Below are 23,377 nucleotides of genomic sequence, written 5' to 3' on the forward strand. Positions count from 1 at the left end.
CTCATGGTGGCGCTATGCTGAGACAAATATATCTAAAGATATAGGGAGCACACATTGATTCACCTTGGGTGCATCGAACCAGAGAAAATTATCTTCTCTCATCAAACCCACTTTCCTCGGTAGGCCTTATTGATATGCAAATACGACTGGCTGTATCTATAATTGCTCTGAGCATTCAGTCCAGGTTAGCGATATTTGAGTTTTGAGAGCTATTGGAAAATGAGTATAGGCCTATGTTCACATGTGTATGATATTTGTTTAAATAACCTAAACAGAGTTTGGTGTTGGATGCCTAGGAAGTCGTTATGGTGTATATATTCGAATAAAAAGAAACAAACTCCATTATCATATAATTAGTACCCTGTTTACTTTTTAAAGCAAAATGAAAATAGATAATCTAATGTGCCTAGTTCGATTACTACCCAGCAAACACAAATATATTACAGAACACGTTAAATGTCGGGTTAAAGGGTATGTGGGGGTCAAGGGCATAAAAAGGTTTTAACATTCAAAAAACATTTTGTTCAAAACTTGTTGAAACACATTCTAACACAATAGACTTAAGTACACAAAATGTTTGCCGAACGATATTTTACTATAACATTTTGAATTTTTTTTTAAATGTTGTTGTATTATTTTTTCAGTATAACACGTTTTAAAAAAGAGTTTTCATGATTTTTATATAAACGATATTGATATGTTATCAAACTGTTTAAACTAAAACCAAAAACATAATGCATTATCATATTTTAAAAACATTTTGGTGTTTGCTGAATAGTATCCATAAGCAAAACACTTTGACAGCTGTTTAATGCAACGAAATAGCAATGGCGAAAAATGACGTTGCACGAACTGCTGTCACCCGTCTAAACAGACAATTCTACCGTATTATGTCGTAAGACGTCACGATCTGGCCTAAAACGCCTCTTCGCAAGCTGATTTTTGGACGGCATTTTCCACACACAAATGAATAGGAAATCTTCCCGTTCGAATTCGCGCCAAAAATATATTCACTTCTTCTTGTCTATATTAGGTCAAATTTTAACCCCCAAAATGGATTATATTACGTGTCGGACTCTACTGGTTTTATTTGGATACTTTGATTTGCTTCATAACACGACAAACATAACAATTTTCTGCATTTTATAATGCGTTTTTTTTTTTTTTTTTTTTTTGGAACGTCATTTTTTGCTACCAACCGCAACGTAATCGCCTTACGGTAATTCCACGATTGACCAATTCACAATAGATTTCACCCTCTAGAGGGCATACTAATTGATTTTCGACTAATGTAGCTTGCCGTTGGCGTTCCCGTATCACGTTTCACGTAAATTTCGCAATCTCTCTACTATGTGGCTATCACCAACATACGAGCTTTAGGACCGACACAAATTGCCTGTATAGGAGACTATCAAATACAGTGCAAGTCTGGAAACCAATATTACAAATGAAGGGCGCCTCAGGGCGCCCTCCAATCAGAAAATAGCTTACTGAAAATATTGATATGCAATACGAAATATTAAGAAGTGCCTATTTAATTCCCTGGGTTTCAATTACAATTGGAACTTGGTAGGATGTTTAGACCTACCAGAAATGATATACCTAGTACAACAAAGAAAGGAAGGAAATAATAGAAGACAATTTATTTGATGAAATTATATATTTTAAGCTCAAGTAAAGTTACAAATGGAAACTTATACCACAAACTTAGTATGCCTTGACCTGTATGGTCATAGCAATGTCCACTGTCCAATGAACTTGACCTGTTTATCACTGTGCACTTTGTTCCACGATTGATAAAGGTCTAGATGCAGAAAGTGTAAACAATGCGGGGCAAGTAAACACGTTCTGGTTAGTCAATTTGTGTATGTGTACTTTTGTTAACATCCCTAACATATGGGCATATTATTAGTTACATCAGCTGAAATGGCAACCTCTGGCGAGTCTGATGGATGTAACCAAGCAACTGCCCGTGTCATGTTATGGTGCGTTCCCCGTTCTACTTCAACAGCTTTACTGAAATGTCTGACTTATGTCCCAAACTCACAAGTGTGGTTAGAACCATACTTGATGCATTACTTATTCTCTTCTCATGGCAACAATCGTGAAGAGGTCGTGAGCTTCTTTCAAGACATCTGGAAAGCAACTGAGAAAGAAGGAATAGATGAATTCGGTGCTAGAATCACTTCAGGTACAGTATTAATGTTTTAATACATACATCAAAATGGCAGTTGAGATTGAATTTTTCTTACATATAACCCAAAGGTTGACTTCTGATGGGAGTGGCCTATAGCTTTGCCTTTTCAAATATCGTTCTTTCTTTTCTTTTCATAAGATCAGCATGGTTTAATATTCATGTAGGTAGGCTTAGGCTTTTTGGTCTGGATTGCGCAATTTGCCTGGTCCCTCCTGACCTAAGCGTTACTTATACGTGTCTACGCATAGCGACCCCGTTAAACAAACAAACAAAAAACAAATAATGAAATGATTCAAATGAAATTTAAAAAAAACCCTGAAATTATTATTCAGTGGCATAGTGGGACCACATAAATTATACACTGGGTAACAACGATTCATGGGTGGACATACCGACTCTCTCCTATATTTTACCTGGCTAATAAAAGTTGTTGACAGTATTTCGTTTAATAGACATGATATGACCCCTGACCCAAATTATGTCAGTGTGTATGTGTAAGTTGTGTCAGTGTGCTATGTAGAAGCATTTTGAGTGTCAAAAATCACGTTTTTGGCATCTGACCCCAAATATGTGAACACCCCGGCGTTACAACAATGCACGTGTTAGTAGCGTCACTGTACGATATTGCTTGTGGTAGAAATTGGACTGTCCAGCCGAAGTTCGTTTGACCTTTGACCATCGAGGGTCATGTGATATTTGCGGACATGGTTTAGTCATAGAAAGCACATTTAGACTTCTAAACTACTCAAATTCCACTCACCGGAGCGCTTTCACAGGGTCAAAAAAAAAAAAAAAAAACACTGGCGTCTTCAGTGGATGTTATTGCTCTGAAGATTTGCTGAAACATTTTGTTCAAAACTTGTTGGAAAACATTCTAAAGTTGCCAAAAGGCAATATCTGACTGAGAATACAATACTGACGCAGGTCATCAGACACGGATCAAAATCTAACAACTAATAAAATTACACTTAAAGCTACTTAAACATACAAAAATAACTACACTACTTATTAATTATACATTTGCTTTTAAGAGGCCAACGACAACTTACAACAAGACTCCACGAAAAACAGGCCCTAACATTAAGCAATGCTGTGCCTTGGCTTAGTGAACAGCTCCCTACTGTACAACATGAACATAAGGTGAACAAAGTTCAATGGTTTTAACTGAGCAGGTTATTTATAAATGGCGTAGTGCAATGATGATGAGTTCCGGTTAAAGTATATGTCTACTGGAGACAATGGTGTCCTTAGGGACCATGTTCTTCGTGAGGTTGATACATGTATGTTCTGATTTAAATAAAAGATGCTAACCTATTAAACACTAAAATATATATACTAGTAGTTATACAAATCGATTTCACAAGAAAAGTAGGCCCTGTCCGAAGCGGTCACTTTAAGGAGAGAGTAAAAAAATTCCGCCCTCTACAGTCACATAAGGTGTTATGTTTTATACTATTTTGTGAGTGGATTTCATTTGTTTTATATTGTTTTGTGAGGCGGTCATATGAGAGAGTAAGAAAGACAATTTCCTATGGATGGAAAACGTTTTATTGCCAAACCTAAATAGCTCTAAATACATAACATTAATGTGTAAAGAAACCATTATAGATGGTGTGAATGTGAGTGAGGCACAAAATCTTTCACCTAAAATTACTGCCTCACAAAACAATAAAAAACTAAAGAAATCCACTCACAAAATAATATAAAACATAGGATAGATTTTAACACTATTAAGCCCTCTACAGTCTGCATACGCATAAAATGTTATGTTTTATATTATTTTTTGAGTGGATTTCTTTTGTTTTGTGATGAGGTCATTTTTGGAGATAGTAAAAAAATGTAGGTTTTATATTATTTTGTGAGTGGATTTCTTTTGCTTTATTTTGATTTGTGAGGCTGCCCTTTTTAGGAGAAAAAACTTAACTTAAAGTCCGTTTCAATAAGGAAAAGGTTTAATTACCGAACCTAAATATATAACAGTTTATGCGTCTAAAGACTGGCGTGAATAGAGACTTTGCGAAATGAAGTTAGAAAATTTACTTTAACTGGAACGGCAACTTCAGAAATATCGATTGGATTTCTTGCTCAAATTTACTCCAGCGCGAACGTATGGTTGGTTACTGCAACAACAGCGTATTGTCGCTTAAACTCGGGACATGTGTATTAATGTGCGTTCAAAAGAATGGCATGTGTAAGAGCTTGTAACCGAGTACATCAAAATGTCTCTTTTTTGTTTAGTGGTTATTAGTCCAACTTCAAGACAAAAGACTATTATTCAAAAGGGGCTATTGTATTACAAATCTGTAAAATGCGTTGGAAGCAGAATTTATTTCTGCGCATTTTGACACCTCATTTGATACGATAGCCCGGAAAACAATAAAACACCGGTCAATTTAATGTAGTGAGGTCCAGATTTGAAAGTTGCACTTACATATAAATTTTTACAATACAAAAACACTCAGATACCAGATTTCCTTCCATTACACTGAATGCAAAATCAATAGAATTTACTTCAACTTTCAAATCTTGGGCTACATTGATTCAAATGTACGCTGTGACTTCAATATTTAGGCAATTGCTACAAATGAGGTGTCAAAATGGGCAGAAATAAATTCTGCTTCCAACGCATTTTACAGATTTGTAATACAATCACCCGTTTTTGAATAATGGTCATTATTTAAAAGGGCATTTCGTGATCCACAGCCTCATCCCCCCACTTTTCTCAAAAAAAAGTTGAGATTTTTGTATCACTGTAAACCTCTGGCTACATAATGTTTATGTACGAAATATTTCTTGCAGATTAATTCGTTTAGCAAAGATATCGTGAAATTTGAATTTCGTTCTGGTGCACCAGAACGAAATTACAACGCTTTGTCTATGGAGCAGTGTAATACACATAATCATGCATAACTAGCGAACGCAAAATCGTAATCAACTGAAATTTTGAGAATAGGTTTTTTTCGTGGATATTTAATGAAAAATTATATAAATAGAGGATGCTAGGATCACGAAATACTCCTTTAAGTGGGGTTAGTTACTTTTTTTGAGATGTTTATATCACTGCCTCCTATCACAGTACGAGGCCACAATGAGCAAAAAAAAGCCTCCAATGCGCAGAAACAAATTAGTCTAGGCTATTCTACTGGTGTCTTTCACACTTTGACAGGCTACGTAATGGTACTAGCCAATTACATATTGCAATTAAGTACAATAGTAGACAAGAACACTTTGATGCAAAGCATCAGTGGAGGTCGCTAACTAACTATATATATTATATACAGGCAGTAGTGATTAAAGCAGAGAGCGTTTTAACTCATATGGAAAACTTTGTTCATTTGCTCATGTAAAACTATGCACACATGGTATCATACAGTTTGCACTCACAATTGAACCCAGTTTTCACTTCAACTTGCTCTCCTATTAAATTGACAAAAGATATGAATTTCAGGTGATATTATATGGAGTGGATATAAAGGAGTATTAAGACAATGAGGTATTTTAGGTCTTGAGAGACCCAACTAATACTCAATATTGCCTTTCTCTACACACCCACACAGATTATGAAATGGAGTAATATCCTATGATTTTCTAAAAAAACACATCTGTATTTTCAATGTAACAGGTAGGCTAATTTGATTACTTTTATCTTGGAATTCAATAATTCCCCAATTTATTTGCAATTTCGAAGAGAGAAAATGAAATAGTGTCCCTTAACAGAGTCCCACAATCAAGTGTGTCAAATATAGGTCAGAAGAGTTGTGCATAGAAGATGTGTATGTGTGACTTGATAAGCTTCAGTTCATTCAAGTTCATCTGATTTCTGTCAAAATGAAAGTCGAATGCAAATTCACATGAAAAGTGTCTTCCTCACTACAAAACAAACACTTGCCTATGCATTTTCCCAAAGATCTTTGAAGTTGCATGTACGTGGGCAGGAGAATAATATGAGGTCAAATACATAGTCTCAGGCCAAACACTAGAGAGATTGTGAAGAGGCGATCACTGTAAAAGCCATACGGGATACGGATTACGGCATTATGCGGTTGAACGTGATAATGCCGTTCACATCCAAACTAGCCTCCTACACAGCCAGTTTGTGTCGGTCCTAACGCTCGTCGTTCCTAGTATGTTTGTGATAGCCGCATAGAGTCTGAACAAGACTACATGTAAAAGCTCATGGTGGCGCTATGCTGAGACAAATATATCTAAAGATATAGGGAGCACACATTGATTCACCTTGGGTGCATCGAACCAGAGAAAATTATCTTCTCTCATCAAACCCACTTTCCTCGGTAGGCCTTATTGATATGCAAATACGACTGGCTGTATCTATAATTGCTCTGAGCATTCAGTCCAGGTTAGCGATATTTGAGTTTTGAGAGCTATTGGAAAATGAGTATAGGCCTATGTTCACATGTGTATGATATTTGTTTAAATAACCTAAACAGAGTTTGGTGTTGGATGCCTAGGAAGTCGTTATGGTGTATATATTCGAATAAAAAGAAACAAACTCCATTATCATATAATTAGTACCCTGTTTACTTTTTAAAGCAAAATGAAAATAGATAATCTAATGTGCCTAGTTCGATTACTACCCAGCAAACACAAATATATTACAGAACACGTTAAATGTCGGGTTAAAGGGTATGTGGGGAAAAGGGCATAAAAAGGTTTTAACATTCAAAAAACATTTTGTTCAAAACTTGTTGAAACACATTCTAACACAATAGACTTAAGTACACAAAATGTTTGCCGAACGATATTTTACTATAACATTTTGAATTTTTTTTTAAATGTTGTTGTATTATTTTTTCAGTATAACACGTTTTAAAAAAGAGTTTTCATGATTTTTATATAAACGATATTGATATGTTATCAAACTGTTTAAACTAAAACCAAAAACATAATGCATTATCATATTTTAAAAACATTTTGGTGTTTGCTGAATAGTATCCATAAGCAAAACACTTTGACAGCTGTTTAATGCAACGAAATAGCAATGGCGAAAAATGACGTTGCACGAACTGCTGTCACCCGTCACAAACAGACAATTCTACCGTATTATGTCGTAAGACGTCACGATCTGGCCTAAAACGCCTCTTCGCAAGCTGATTTTTGGACGGCATTTTCCACACACAAATGAATAGGAAATCTTCCCGTTCGAATTCGCGCCAAAAATATATTCACTTCTTCTTGTCTATATTAGGTCAAATTTTAACCCCCAAAATGGATTATATTACGTGTCGGACTCTACTAGTTTTATTTGGATACTTTGATTTGCTTCATAACACGACAAACATAACAATTTTCTGCATTTTATAATGTTTTTTTTTTTTTTGTCATTTTGGAACGTCATTTTTGCTACCAACCGCAACGTAATCGCCTTACGGTAATTCCACGATTGACCAATTCACAATAGATTTCACCCTCTAGAGGGCATACTAATTGATTTTCGACTAATGTAGCTTGCCGTTGGCGTTCCCGTATCACGTTTCACGTAAATTTCGCAATCTCTCTACTATGTGGCTATCACCAACATACGAGCTTTAGGACCGACACAAATTGCCTGTATAGGAGACTATCAAATACAGTGCAAGTCTGAAACCAATATTACAAATGAAGGGCGCCTCAGGGCGCCCTCCAATCAGAAAATAGCTTACTGAAAATATTGATATGCAATACGAAATATTAAGAAGTGCCTATTTAATTCCCTGGGTTTCAATTACAATTGGAACTTGGTAGGATGTTTAGACCTACCAGAAATGATATACCTAGTACAACAAAGAAAGGAAGGAAATAATAGAAGACAATTTATTTGATGAAATTATATATTTTAAGCTCAAGTAAAGTTACAAATGGAAACTTATACCACAAACTTAGTATGCCTTGACCTGTATGGTCATAGCAATGTCCACTGTCCAATGAACTTGACCTGTTTATCACTGTGCACTTTGTTCCACGATTGATAAAGGTCTAGATGCAGAAAGTGTAAACAATGCGGGGCAAGTAAACACGTTCTGGTTAGTCAATTTGTGTATGTGTACTTTTGTTAACATCCCTAACATATGGGCATATTATTAGTTACATCAGCTGAAATGGCAACCTCTGGCGAGTCTGATGGATGTAACCAAGCAACTGCCCGTGTCATGTTATGGTGCGTTCCCCGTTCTACTTCAACAGCTTTACTGAAATGTCTGACTTATGTCCCAAACTCACAAGTGTGGTTAGAACCATACTTGATGCATTACTTATTCTCTTCTCATGGCAACAATCGTGAAGAGGTCGTGAGCTTCTTTCAAGACATCTGGAAAGCAACTGAGAAAGAAGGAATAGATGAATTCGGTGCTAGAATCACTTCAGGTACAGTATTAATGTTTTAATACATACATCAAAATGGCAGTTGAGATTGAATTTTTCTTACATATAACCCAAAGGTTGACTTCTGATGGGAGTGGCCTATAGCTTTGCCTTTTCAAATATCGTTCTTTCTTTTCTTTTCATAAGATCAGCATGGTTTAATATTCATGTAGGTAGGCTTAGGCTTTTTGGTCTGGATTGCGCAATTTGCCTGGTCCCTCCTGACCTAAGCGTTACTTATACGTGTCTACGCATAGCGACCCCGTTAAACAAACAAACAAAAAACAAATAATGAAATGAAATTTAAAAAAAACCCTGAAATACATATATTAAATCCCGTTAGGATTTACTAACACAATAATCCCAAATTAACATCAAATTAATTATATGAGCTAATGATCAGTTGCTGCATTCTTAACTGTGTATTTGAGAGCGAAAATTTGATAATACTGTGGATATATGCATGTGAATTATTTTCCCAGTCACAGGTGCTATTTCAATGTGTCAAACAGAATATTATCTTATCTCGTTTCTTCTGCTGAAACATTGAAATGTTAGTAATTTGCAAACAAAATCCGTGTGACCTTGGTAAGTGTTTCAATGATGTCCTCTTCTGCATATGTGGTGTATGTAGTCATTTTCTTCGATAAGGAATTCCAATATGTCTCGGGTTGAGAAAGTATATGTTCCTCCATTCCGCACCCACAGAAGCAAAACAGCTCAAAAAGGTCAGAAAAATAATGTTTCATGGAAATTGTGTTATGATCTCTCTATAGTTACAGCGGAAAGAAGGGAATATATTTATTGCAACCTCAATTTTATCTGTGATGACATTAGGCACAAGCCTTTTGATAACTTGATGACCTCTCCCCTATTGCGGAAAAAATATGAACTCACATGTTTGAGACCTCCCTTCCGAAGAAAATAAATGTCCCCTTAGACTAAATGACTGGCAATGTTGCCCAATTCGGCCGAGTATGTGCTAAAGCAGAGATATACGCGTTTAGGCAAATATTTGCTTTTGAATGTCCTTCGTATTTAATATGAGGAGGTATATTAAAATATTTTTGTCTTTCAATGTTTTATTGATTGCCAAAGAGGAGGTAATCAACAATAGTTAACCAGATTGATTGGATAAAGCAGCCTATAGTAAGAATAATTACAGTTCAGGTACAGGTCATGCAACTTTTACAATGTTTACATATTATGGAATGAAAACTTTGATTCGATTGATTTGTAATGTGTAAATTAGCAAAAATTACTATAACTAATATCATACTGTTTCTTTCTAGGTGGATATTTTGCGGGCGACAAGTCATATAACTGGATTAAGGAGCAACTTGAGGCACCATTACCAGACAAGAAAGTGGTATTTGTTAAGGACATGTGTTGGGGTATAGCGGGTTATTATGGACAACTACCGACAGGCTACCGACATACGTTTCTTATCTGCCATCCCTATAGAGTTTTTGACTCGTGGAAAAGGATGATTAATCGAGGAATTGATGAAGATAGTAATAAACTGAAGATAACTGATCAACCAAATCACCATCTACCATTGGGTTTTCACTATGAAGAGCAATATGATCTTTATCTGTACGTGAAAGAGCATTTCGACCCAAACCCAGTGATTATTGACACAGATGACCTATTAGCTGATCCAGGTCGTGTATTGAAATCATATTGCGAAGCAGTAGATATACCATATAGTGATGACTTACTCCGGTGGACACCAGGTAGAAAGTGTATGGATCAGCTTTGGATGACCGCTAAAGAACAAATTAATGTCTATAACCATATTGGACATCATCGTGAGACTTTTGCAAGCATTCGTTTCAGCAAACCGTCCAGGTTACCTGATAGATCAGAACTATCTGAGGATGTCTTGTACTGCTGTGATCGCAGTATGAAGTACTATGAAGAAATGTATAGAAATAAACTGATATATCGCAAATAATTTGTATATTTCCTTATACTTGGAATTCTTGCATTGGTGTGCAGGGTTACATTTCAATAAACCTCATTCAAATTTAAATACAATCCTCACTTTATACATATTAATTAATTATGCCACAGATTGAAGTTTTAAATTATATTATATGATTATTGAATTTGAAAGGTGTGGCGGGTTTGTTACCTGCAGTATGAGACCACGTGAAATCGGAATCATCGAAACATTAACGATTGTGGGATTCGAAATGTTACAGAGTCTTTGTAAACGGATACGTTTGCATGAGTATCAGCCATGCATTATGCTCTCTGACTTATTAAGGCCGGGATCAAGGTGGTTTTTTATCGATCCATTTTGGGTATTATTATTATTAATCAACACTTATATGGCGCTCTAAACAATACGCACAGCGCCTTACAAAATATACAGGCAAAAATGAAGCAAGAAACAAATACAACCAACATTAATACAAATGTGTTTTAAGCAAACGCTTGAAAGCAGGCACAGACACCGCTTCCCTCAACTGGATAGGCAACTCATTCCAGAGCCGTGGAGAGGCAACAGCAAACGAATGATCACCAGCTCTCTTATTTGATCGTGGAACCAAGATGGTATACGATTTATAAGATATTGAACCCAATTTGTGAGAAATATTGGCTCATTTACTGAGAAAATTTGGGATATATACAAGAAAATACAAGCCAAAAAAATAACTTTTTTCAAAAATGCTACAAAAACTGCACGTTTTAGCCCAAATCCGTATATTCCAAATCAAGGAAACCACTAAAATTTAACATCATTATGTTATGCATGGTATTACCTTTAGAATAATACAACACATCATGTTGCAGTTGAACTTCCATAACAAAAGTTATGATCAAAATATGCTAAAACAAATTGGCACACTTTTTGGACGCCATCTTGAATTGAGATGACAGAAGTAAATGTGCAAAAGCTGCTTTTTTAGCTGCTTCGACCAATAAAACCTAGTCTACCCATAACGAGGTGCACTTGAGTGTACAATATTGAGGTTTGGCCCTTCGCTTATATAGGTTAAATCTATTTGGTTCAGATCAGGTAAGGTCAAAGTACGAACAAATGTGAATACGATCTTATACACCAGTACATTGCAAACCATTAGCCATGGCCATGGAAGGTGACATTACGCGTGTCATGCTTTGGTCCATTCCTCGTTCTAATTCAACAGCGTTTTTGAAATGTTTAACTTATGTACCTGATGCCCAGGTTTGGTATGAACCATACCTCATGAGTTATTACTTCTATAAATTCGGAAAGAATCGAAAAAATTTAGTTCAATTTACGAACGAATTATGGGGAGCTAACATCAAAGACGCGAATGAAGATTATACACAAGGAATAACAGGTAATTCTGTACTGAGTCTTGGGTTAGTCTTTGATGGTTTTTCCTATTTGTATCCCTGTTTGCGATGTGGAACGGGAGTTATCTGTTTCATTACACACTATAGACGAATCCAACGAGCCAAGTCATGGTCAGGATTTGGTCGGCCATTGACTGGGTCCCCGCAGCACCAAACTGGTGTTGTGACTGCCCAATTAGGCGGATTAAAGCCGCTTAAAATTAGATTCTTTTGTGTTGTACTGTCATCATTCTTTTGTTTACGGGTGATAGAATGTAGTTTAAAATACCCTCCAAGGCCGCATCATTTCACATTTTAGGTGAGATAGAGCCGATGGGGACCCAAATATGGCTGCCATTGAGGTGTAGGAATGCGTGAAATTGGATTCGTCTATACAAGACATAAAAGACATAACTATAAAAGGCCGGGATCAATGTGGTTTTTTTAAATATTGGCTCATTTACTCAGAAAATGTGGGATATATACAAGAAAATACAAGCCAAATGCTACAAAAAATGCACGTTTTAGCCCAAATTTGTAAATTCCAAATCAAGAAAACCACTAAAATTTAACATCATTATGTTATGCATGGTGTTACCTTTAAAATAACACAACACATCATGTTGCAGTTGAACTTCTATAACAAAAGTTATGATCAAAATATGTGACCAGTTCCAACAAAACCCGGAACAAGTCACCAGGCATGTTTTTGAGTTATAGACCTTTAAAGATGACATTCCCATAAAAAAAAATTTTGGAATTCTTAATTTCATGGTATTTGACCTTGGGACCGAGTTGACTTTGAAATCCTTGAAAGTACTTATTAAAAAGATGTTTATTTAATCCAAAATTGACAGTTGAACTACGATAATCCCTATTCAATCCTGTGTAAAGCAGGGAACTAATAGAGGTTATCCACTTTACTCATGCGTGACTTCTAACAAAATGCGCTGATTCCCGTAGTATTCCTCATTCAAACCAATTCAATGCACGACCTCCAGTTACCTGCATAACTTTGGCGGGCTATTTTGAAGCAGTCATAGTTGCACATGCAGGTACTTCTTTTGAAAGTCCTAAACAAGGTATAGCAGTCACTGACACGGATAACAACTATTAGCCCATTACTTAGAATAGCAGTTCGGCAAAAATATCAAGGTATCATTTACAAAATTATCCATATCTTGAAAAGTATTGATGCTATGTATATAATTTTGGCATCATTTTGAAGCTTATTGTCACGTGCTTTCAATTTTATTCAAATCATAAAATATCAAAAATGCGACTTGTTCCTGGTTTTGTCAAAACGGGTCACACATGCTAAAATGACAAATTGGCACACTTTTTGAACGCCATCTTGAATTTAAAAATGACAGAAGTATATGTAAGCAAAGGATTTAAGGTTGCAACTATTTTAAACTTGCGATTTGGTAGTTCACAGAGAGTTACCATTGCGAATGGTAATGAGCTTTGGCAAAAATTGCATTGATCATTTCATAGCGAGTGTGTTGAAGAATTCAAATATTACAGATATACTCTTGTAGGTCCTGTGGTTCTTGAGTTATGTTGTAAAGAGAGTTGAAACTCTCAAACTTTCAAATCAAGCAAGTTTTCAAAGTATATGATTTGCAGAATAAACTTTTTCAAAACATCAAAGTGTTATTTGTCAATAATATATAGATTTAGATAATGAAAATCGATTTTGTTTTGGCTGCTTTGCCCAATAAAAGCTAGTCTGCCCATAACGAGGTGCACTTAGTTTGTACGCTGGGTGTAATGGGAGTATACAATTTTGAGGTTTGGTCATTCGCTTATATAGGTTAAATCTATTTGGTTCAGATCAGGTCAGGTCAAAGTACGACCAAATGTGAATACGATCTTATATACCAGTATATAATTTGCAAACCATCAGCCATGGAAGGTGACATTACGCGTGTTATACTCTGGTCCATTCCTCGTTCTAGTTCAACAGCGTTTTTGAAATGTTTAACCTATGTACCTGATACCCAGGTTTGGTATGAACCATACCTTATGAGTTATTACTTCTATAAATTCGGAAAGAATCGACACAATTTAGTTAAAGTTACGAACGAATTATGGGGAGCTGACATCAAAGACGCTGATGAAGATTATACACAAGGAATAACAGGTAATTCTGTATTGGGTCTTGTGTTTAATAGTGTTTGATGATTTTCCCTATTCGTATGCCTGTTTGCGATCTCTACTTAACTATATTTCATTACAACTTAGATAATATCTACTCCCAATCAAGTGGTAATCCGCGCGTCCTGACGCCCATATTTGCCGTCGGATGACCAGAAATACACTACAGGTTATCCGTCAGACGCCCATACTTATGGACTAACCTGATGACTCTCCAAGCTTGGAGCTGCCTGGTTACATGCATAAAAGGAAAGAAAATCCGCCAAAAAACGTTGTCAACGTAAAAAAAGCAGCAAGTTTAAAAAGCCCCCACCTTAGTTCACTTGTTGTAACTGGGCCCGGGCTGGGCCCCACTTGAACATCAACAGCAAATAAGTGTATTTATTTTATTTTCAATAAAACACAACGTTTCCAACGAGATATAACGTTTTAACAATAACATCACTGCAATAACAGACGTATTTGTTATTCGTTTAATTCAATCATTAATTATGAAATTAATATTATAAAACAAAACATGTAGGCTTATCATTCAAGAACAAGATAAATAACCTCTCTGGTCGTTCAAGTTGATAATATGATAAGGTTAAATCAGTACCTTTTATATACAAATGGGACCATGTTTCAAAAAGTGATCCGAGGTGGGGCTTTTTAAACTTGTTGCTTTTGTTACATTGTCAACGGTTTTGTTTTTCTTTTTGTTGGATACAGGATAAGGATCTTTAACATGTGAAGCATAGCCTATATATGATAACAAACACTGCTTACTACGGTACATCAATGTCATAAAGACCACTCTAGACTTTCATAATCCTTTGCCATGTTTGCGTACAATATCCTCGCATGAGCATTTTCAAAACGGTGCTCACCATTCACTCACTTTCCTCACGCGTTGTTTCATAAACCAGACTTCAGCAAGTCGACAGAAGAATATGTCTCATTTTTTGGAAAGATGCGCACTTTGGCGAGCTCCAAATTCTCCTTAAAAGAAGGTTATTGCTTATAAAGATTCGGCAGAAGTAGCCAGAGAATTAGCAATTGTTTACTTTTGTTTATTTTACCTTTCAAGGTGGTTATCTTGCCATAGACAAGACTCCGTTTTGGATAAAGCAGCAACTTGAAGCCAAACCAGTAGGAAAGAAGGTTGTAGTAAGCAAGGACATGGCATGGGGATTAGAAAAGCAGTATCAAGATCGTCTTCCTCGAGGTTTTCAACACACATTTCTTATTCGGCACCCGTACCAGGTCAGGCAAATGTTGTGATATTAAAGCTTTAGTCCTGTCACAGATTCATGACAGTCCGATTTATTATATATATAGCTTCCAAATATCGGTATTCAATGTCATCTACATTTCCACCCTCGTTTCGTGGTCAATATAATTATTAGACCTACATACAAACCAACCTTTATATACAAACACTAATCTGTAAATCTTAACAACCACAAATCTCAATTTAATCAAATAACCTTTATTTTTAGCCAAGACTTAAGAGTATAATTATGGGTAATAGCAATATTCTGGCACGTAAGATAACAGAGATGTGACGATGGAGGTAGAACTGTTTGAATGACCCTGGGTAACTTCAACTTCCTGGCTCGTAAGATAACACTGTTATTAACAGAGATGAAACGATGGAGTTTGTTTGAATGACTCTCGTACTACAGTAGGCCAAAAAATTAAGGTACCAATTATGTTCACCTCCTGTATATCCTAAATAGAGACAGATATGTCATAATTGGAATAAGCAGCCAATAGCTGCATCTTTTAGCTCGAATTTAAGACCTCATTCGTTGATATTGTTCAAGAAATAAAGACACGACGATCCAAGTTGCAGTTTGCTCCATTGCACGCGCTATTGATTTGTACACAAAGCATTCGAATCGCCGTGCTTCCATTGATTAGCACGTTAAAACTAGCGTCGTGTTTTCATTGATTAGAACACAAAAGTGCAACTTTTGATTTCGTTTCTGTTTTAGGTTTTAGATCACTGTTTCTTTAATTCTCAACCAATTGCAACAAATAAGGTCTTAAATCAGACCTAAAGAGTACAGGTATTGACTGTTTGTTTTAATTTTAACATAGCTGTCTTTATTTAGGAATTACAGGGGTGAATACAACTGGTACTTTAATTCTTTGGCTTACTGTATATTGTAGCCTACGCCGCTTATGACGGTTTGTTGCCCGCCATTTTGAAATGTGATCACGCACTAAGATGCTCGATAAACTGTTTTATCCTCGATGCACGATAACTCAAAATAAGTAAGTTCTACCTTTTAATTGGTTTTTACCCTTAGGTGTTCGACTCCTGGAAAAGATCAATTAACCGTGGAATAGACGATCAAAATAAGAAAATTGTTCTCCAAGACGTACCAAACTTCTTACTTCCCGAAGGATACAGTTATGAAGAACAGTATGATCTCTACCTGTACGTAAAGCAGAATATTAACCCTAATCCAGTGATCATAGACAATGATGATCTATTAGCTAATCCAGGTCGTGTACTAAAAGCATATTGTGAGGCAGTCGGTATACCTTACTCTGATGACTTACTGCATTGGAAACCAGGTAGGGAGTGCTTCGATGAGATATGGATGGTTGCTAAGGAACTCATTTTCGCGCACAATTTAGGTGGAATTCACACAGAAACATTTAAAAGCACCGGTTTTGGAAACGCGAGACCTTGCCCTGATCGTTCCGAATTGGATGACGATGTCTTACTCTATTCTGACACATGTTTGAAATACTACGAGGAAATGTACGCTAAACGACTCAAATGCTAGCATGATCATAATTGTTGGCATCTAAACGAGACAGGTTTGAGCAAAAAAGCAAACTAAAACAGTACCAACTGACCAGCAGGGAAACTTTGAATGGATCTTAAAAAGATTCAAGTAGTGTACATAACCAAGGAAAATAAATGTTAAAAACTGTTTAATATGTACAACAACATCCAAAATTTAGGGTTAAAAAGACAAAATAATCGACGTTTCGGGAGCATAAAAACATCCCTTTTACCAGGTAAAAACAAGTAACACTAGCACTGCAAGAGATTAAATGACAGGTTTGATCAGATTTATTTTCTGTCTATCAGAGAAAAAGATGGCACTAAGTACAAAAAGCCTGTGTCATTACATTGCATGAATAGTACCATTTTAAAACATTTTGTTGATCTGAAAACATTCAAAAACATGTTAATAGAATACACGCTTTCCTACCCTCCTAAAGTTCTCCCTTCTCAAAATCGTTTTTCTTTGGTCAAAAATAATCACCTTTTCCAAAAATGATGCTTTCAAAAAATAGTTGTCCTTTTTAAACATCCTATACATGTAATGTGCAAACACTTTCTCGATCAATGTTTTGATTGAGTTAATTGTTTGTATGTTTTCTTTATTGTAAGTGGCCATTTATGCAGTCAGCCATGCAATCATCTTTCAGAATAAAACAATAATTCTTTAACATGAATTTGGTCATGAATGGGGTTTTCTTCGAAGTTTTTATTCAGCAGGGGTTTCAAAGATGGTAAAATCACTATAGGAAGAAATAAAGTTTGTAGTGTGATGCTTAGTTCTCTTGTTGGCAAGAAGATATAGAATTTTCTTGCAAATGATACTCTGAAACAGTTTGAACGATTTAAACGATCTAAAGCGACTGCTCTCTTGAATAAAGGTTGAGTATAAGCATCACAGCCACTAAACTCTTTTGCCCACATGATGATTACTACGCCTTTATCTAAAAAATCATGCACTTTAGATCAAGATGCAAGATGCTTCAGCCTACCCATTCACAGGTAAATGTTCGCCCTTTTGGTCAAATGTATGCGTGGAGACCCCCATTTTCCCTCCCCAGTGATTTTATCATTTTGAAACAACTGCTGATTAAAAACTTCAAAGAAAACCTCATTATGTCAAAATTTATTTCAATGAATCACTGTTTTGTACTGAATGATGGTTGCATGGGTGACTGAGGGATCAGGGACAGAAAGGTAAAGGCAAAGAAGCCAATTAAAGCAATCATGACATTGATTTTGAAAAGTGCAACTTTTTCTGAAATCATCATGTGATCATTTTTGACCAAACAATTTGTTTATGGAAATGGGTCAACTTTGAGAAGGTAGCAAAAAGATTTTTCTATTTAAAGCTATTTGAATTTTTCAAATGAATAAAATGTATGTGAAGTTATGCAAAGATATGTTTTTTAATTTTAAAGGAGTATTTCTTTTGTAACCAGTATTATACAAATGCTGAGTAAAGTAGGGGCACCACAATGAGTATCAACCTTCTTCCATTTCCTAAGAAAATCAAGCAGTTACTCCTCATCAAGTGTAGAAAAAGGCAACAGTCATGGTTACTGAAACGTATACAAGCAAGACCATTTTCTGGATCAGATACGAAGTACCTTGTTTACTGAAGATGTTTTTTAATTTGCGATGCTGCAGTGCATGTTACCTCCTGTTATTCCTTTTTGGCTAATAACATTCCAGTTTTATTATAATTGAAGACAGAATTAAAAAGACTAGTTTGTGTCTGACGTCATTGAAAAGGTTGCTGACCTGCGCAGTTTTGGTCTGGTTGACTGGACATAATACGCAATTTAGTGTTTTTAATAAGGTCTTCAATATTATATTGTCTTGAAACCGCAAATATTTCAAAGATGGCTATCTTGGACTGTATCTAAGATGTTCGTACTTGCTGATTTATCCATTGTGAAATGAAACTGCCAAAATTTAATATGACAATATTGAATTCCAATAACCATTTCCCCTGTAATCTTATACAGCCTTTCACATTGAAAACGACGAATTGAGATGATCATAAGGAAAAGATGACTGTTGAAATAATTGTGTTGATTGAAAATATCAGAGTAAATTATATTCATCCTAAATCAAGTTTGATTTGTATATAATAAAAAATTGTGATATTTGGTCCTCCACTTGAACTCACAAATCTCAAATACGGCTAATCGGTCAAGAACAGAAAATAGTTAGGTATAGCATTAAAATAAAAATTCCTTTAAAAGGAATAGGGCGGGCAAATGAAAAATTGTCAAGAAAAATGAAAGAATGAGTAAGTCTTCACAATTAAAACAGGGAAAATATGGCACAACATCGATTTCCAATGGGGAATAACACAAAACGTATAAACAAAGTTAAAAGAGTTTTTAACTTTATACGTTTGTTATTCCCCATTGGAACAATCATATTTTCCCTGATTTTAATCTTATCTATTGCTTATTCTTTGTTCTCTGCTGGTCAGTTGGAACAGATTTTCCCTGTTTTTATATTAACCCTTCACATCATAACAGAAGACGTTTTATGTTAACATTTTATATAAAACATTGTTATAAAACTTTGGTAGATAATAGTTATTTAAAACATTTTCGTAATCATACTTTTTTATCATCAGATAGAAAGACTTCTGCTCATCTTCTCTGGTGAGACAACAGGGATGGGGTATCTTTCCATATCAAAGTTTAAAAATCTGTCATATCAATTTCCTCAATATGTTGTTTTGATACAACTTATGAGGGGAAAAGTTTGATTTTACAATATTTCGATATTATTTTTTAACTTTGTAACTTTATTATGATTAACATAATTGTATTTCAAAGCGTCAAACTATATCATTATTTTGTCCAAACAAAAATAATCCAGGGAATAAAATATTCATTCATATGTTTATTTATTTTATTCAACCTGGGCCATTTCTACTGGTGCACATGCATTCTAATAATTTGTCTATAATAGTTATACAAGCATCAGCAAGCACACTTTGTCACAAGATTTGAAAAGTAAATAGCCTATGTACACACTGAACACAATGCACATACAAGCTGTATTTAAGTACATACCGAAGCTGTCAGTATAAAATGATATATATGACCTTCACGATGCTATTAATTTAGCCCAAAGATTAGGAAAACTAGCAAAACTGGTGAACTGGTACTGTTCGAATAAAAACATCTGCAATTCTTGCTGCAATTTCCAAATAGTATTTCTATTACTTAAATAATTATTTTTGTTATTTCTTTTAATACAAACACATTGCTGCCTATGACGACTTTATCGTATTACTTACATATCAAAATCAAGTAATAATTACAAAACTCGCCGTAAACTATCACCTCTGTGGGTGTTTGGGATATAACCGGCACGAATATTATCTCAACACTGCGGCATGTGAAAAAGTAGGTCAATAGTCAGAGAATATAGGGCGGGTGCGGCACGCCGCACCCGCCCAAAAATTGATCTTTGGTCTTCCACTTGAACTCCCAAACCTCAAACACGGTCACGGTAAAAGAAAATATCTGGATTCAGATAATAGGCTTACCAGCACCAGGAACTATCGCATTCAAAATGACGGCTACACAAGCTCAATCTGATGACATTGCCAGAGTTATATTGTGGTGTGTTCCACGAACATGTTCCACGGCATTTTTGAAATGCATGACATACGTACCCGATTCGCAGGTTTGGTATGAACCATATTTGATGGGATTTCATTTTTCGGACTTCTCACATAGAAAAACGAGCATTGCCTTGTTACGAGAATACTGGGGTGGAGATATTAAGGAAGATGACGAAAACGATTTCACTTCTGGAATATCAGGTATGAGGTTTTTGAAATAGGGTTTTACGACCTGAGTTCATAACATTATTAGTTCGCGGTGGGCAGTCCAGAACTGTCCAGCTTTCGTCAGAAGTAGAGGAGTTGATTATTTAGCCAACGGTAATCTGTTATCATGGTTATCATGGTTACTGGGAAATTATAATGTCAATAAACGTGAATGCGAAATACAAAATCAATACACCATATATACATAAACACAACCAAAATAAAAGGTCGCCACTAGTTCCAGGCCATTTAATCAGAGTCTGATGAGTTTATGGCAACATAATTTATATAATACTTTTCTATACACTTTCCTTCGAAGGTTGATACCAAATTTGATATCAAAAGTTTAATCATCGTGAGCATAGGAACCGTTGTTTGGAAATTCGTGCAATAGTATTACTTTGGCTGTATTTATATGCCTATCATTAGATCGTAACTTCCGGTTGTGGTGTTGATTTTTTTTAAAGGGATAGGGCACCAATATGATGAGGAATAGAGGTAACAATATGAGTGTCTGGGCTCAGAAAGCGGGGTCAAGGCATAAACACTGTAGCCGGAATCTTTAAACGTATTCAGATAGTTTTAGCGATATACATGTGTATGGCAGGGCAAACGACATTGGTCATGATGTTGGCCGAGTTAGAAAGGTTGAAAACGCAAATAAATTCTTCCGTGTTGGCGACACTTCTTGTTGGCGATGGATGAACGTTGCTGGAAGGTTATAGAACAGCGGAGGAAACAACTTTAATATGATATACTGTTCAACGTTCAAACATTAAATATATTGACATATTACTTAAAATTTGTTAAATTTTTCTGCGCTTTATATGTTTACAACAGCTTTCAAACACAGTCTATGCATACTTATCGAGTATCAAGTTTATCAGAGTTAAAGTCCGTTCTTTCTAAAATTCGGGAAAGATTTCTAAATTAAGTGATAGGATTATTCGAACTAGGCCTATATCTGTGTCAATCAATTTATTTTACAAGCTCAGCACAAAGTTATATTCTTTGCAATATTGCTTTATTTCAGCTGGTTACTCGGCGAGGGACAAGCCATTTTCATGGTTCAAAGAGCAACTTGAATCCTCGCCGCCCAACAAGAAAGTCATTTTTAGCAAGGATATGTGCTGGGGTATTGATGGACATTATTCCGACATGCCTCGTGGCTTCCGTCACAGTTTTCTAATACGCCATCCTTATAGGGTCTTTGATTCGTATAGGAAATCGCTAAATAACGGGATGGAAGAAGGGAGTCCAATGGTGAACATAACCGATATCCCTGAGCATCTGCTTCCGAAGGGACTTTACTACAAAGAGATGCATGATCTTTATATGTATGTCAAAGAGCATTTTGAGCCAAACCCAGTGATCATTGACACTGATGACCTATTGGCTGACCCAGGTCGTGTTTTGAAAGCATATTGTCAAGAAGTAGGTATTCCATATACTGATGACTTACTGCAATGGAAACCAGGTAGGGAGTGTATGGATCAGCTTTGGATGATAGCAAAAGGAGAGATCTTATCCAATGACATCGGAGGATTTCATAGTGCGACCTTTATGAGCACTGGTTTTAACAAGTCAACCCCATTACCTGATCGGTCCCAGCTGTCTGAAGACGTGTTGGTTTGCTCAGACCAGTCAATGGAGTATTATAACGAGATGCATGAAAACCGATTAAAAGTTTGATTTCATTCTTATTTAATAATGATAAAAATAATAATAATAGAACCTGTGTCATATACTGGGGTACTCAAAAAGGTGGCTTTGTTACATTTTGATGTGCAGCTTGGATTTCAAAACACTGTCTCTTAAGTATTCCTTCACTTAGAAGATTCAATTAGGTCTTAAATTGAGGCTATTTATTCTATATTACTCATGTTTTTAACCCGTTTTAAAATAATTAGGAGGATTAGGGGGAGGGATTCGTATCGTAAATATGATATAAAACCCCCATTGAAAATTTGAATCTAGTAAAAAAGTCTAAATGAACTCCCAGATCTAAACCAAGTAAATAAATACAGAAGGTCATTTAAAAGACTAATACATGCTCAGAATGATTGTAAATGTGGAAAAAAGAGGTGGGGTTAAATCCCACCTACTTCGTGATTGTTTTTGCCCACACTCTCTCATTTTTTAACCGATTTCCATAAAAAAAGGTGTCAAAATGCTCAGGAAGATGAACCACTTCAAATGAGACGTGTAGGTAAAATGTTTGAACCATTTCATTTTTTACTATGTAACACAAAGGTACCCCAGGTTGTGACACGACCAATAATAATAATAATAATAATAAATGCCACTCTATATCAATACACGGTGTTATGAGTCTTATTTTTTCCGCCTTATATACAAACTTGAGTTCTTTTTGTCCTTTCAGATGGTATTTCGTTCCAGTAGATTTATACAGCCCCGCCTTGTAGGATCGTATTATTGTATATGTATTTTGAATGACATTTCTATAAATGCTTTTTATTCTGCATTGTGTTTGTGCCAAATTAAATTTGAGCAAATTAAAGTGGGATAAGTAAGAAAAATACTTATAATTTAGATTTGCATCTTCCTCATTTTGTTGTTTCAATCATTATAAGAAAAACCTTACCAACAATCTCATCAAACAGGTCCGCAAATATGTATGCCCATAAAATGCTAGAGTCAACAATACCTCATGAGGATTGACACAGGTCAAGAACTTTATATAGGCATCTATGCACTA

At 35.6% G+C, this 23,377-nt stretch overlaps 3 protein-coding genes across 3 annotated transcripts; all 3 read left to right on the plus strand.

Moving 5' to 3' along the window:
- Positions 1-1,926: 1,926 nt before the first annotated feature.
- Positions 1,927-10,511, plus strand: LOC140149597 (uncharacterized). Its single transcript, XM_072171675.1, has 3 exons — positions 1,927-2,191; positions 8,378-8,557; positions 9,847-10,511. The coding sequence occupies exons 1-3, from the start codon at positions 1,927-1,929 to the stop codon at positions 10,509-10,511; spliced, it is 1,110 nt and encodes a 369-aa protein (XP_072027776.1).
- A 3,284-nt stretch (positions 10,512-13,795) lies between these two features.
- On the plus strand, positions 13,796-16,827 carry LOC140149598 (uncharacterized). The gene is made up of 3 exons (XM_072171676.1): positions 13,796-14,030; positions 15,114-15,289; positions 16,342-16,827. The coding sequence occupies exons 1-3, from the start codon at positions 13,796-13,798 to the stop codon at positions 16,825-16,827; spliced, it is 897 nt and encodes a 298-aa protein (XP_072027777.1).
- A 3,572-nt stretch (positions 16,828-20,399) lies between these two features.
- Positions 20,400-22,350, plus strand: LOC140149599 (uncharacterized). Its single transcript, XM_072171677.1, has 2 exons — positions 20,400-20,531; positions 21,850-22,350. Exons 1-2 carry the CDS (start codon positions 20,400-20,402, stop codon positions 22,348-22,350), a joined length of 633 nt encoding a protein of 210 aa, XP_072027778.1.
- Positions 22,351-23,377: the final 1,027 nt, after the last annotated feature.

The sequence above is a fragment of the Amphiura filiformis genome, chromosome 4 (genome assembly GCF_039555335.1).
Source record: "Amphiura filiformis chromosome 4, Afil_fr2py, whole genome shotgun sequence".
NCBI lineage: Eukaryota > Metazoa > Echinodermata > Ophiuroidea > Amphilepidida > Amphiuridae > Amphiura > Amphiura filiformis.

Bases quoted from the DNA above. Each gene is read 5' to 3' on its own strand.
- LOC140149597 (XM_072171675.1), top strand. From the start codon at position 1,927: ATGGCAACCTCTGGCGAGTCTGATGGATGTAACCAAGCAACTGCCCGT. The intron at 2,192-8,377 runs GTACAGTATTAA...CTACTTCAACAG, and splicing joins CGGTGCTAGAATCACTTCAG to CTTTACTGAAATGTCTGACT. The intron at 8,558-9,846 runs GTACAGTATTAA...GTTTCTTTCTAG, and splicing joins CGGTGCTAGAATCACTTCAG to GTGGATATTTTGCGGGCGAC.
- LOC140149598 (XM_072171676.1), top strand. From the start codon at position 13,796: ATGGAAGGTGACATTACGCGTGTTATACTCTGGTCCATTCCTCGTTCT. The intron at 14,031-15,113 runs GTAATTCTGTAT...TTACCTTTCAAG, and splicing joins TTATACACAAGGAATAACAG to GTGGTTATCTTGCCATAGAC. The intron at 15,290-16,341 runs GTCAGGCAAATG...TTTTACCCTTAG, and splicing joins TTATTCGGCACCCGTACCAG to GTGTTCGACTCCTGGAAAAG.
- LOC140149599 (XM_072171677.1), top strand. From the start codon at position 20,400: ATGACGGCTACACAAGCTCAATCTGATGACATTGCCAGAGTTATATTG. The intron at 20,532-21,849 runs TTGATGGGATTT...AGTTTTCTAATA, and splicing joins AGGTTTGGTATGAACCATAT to CGCCATCCTTATAGGGTCTT.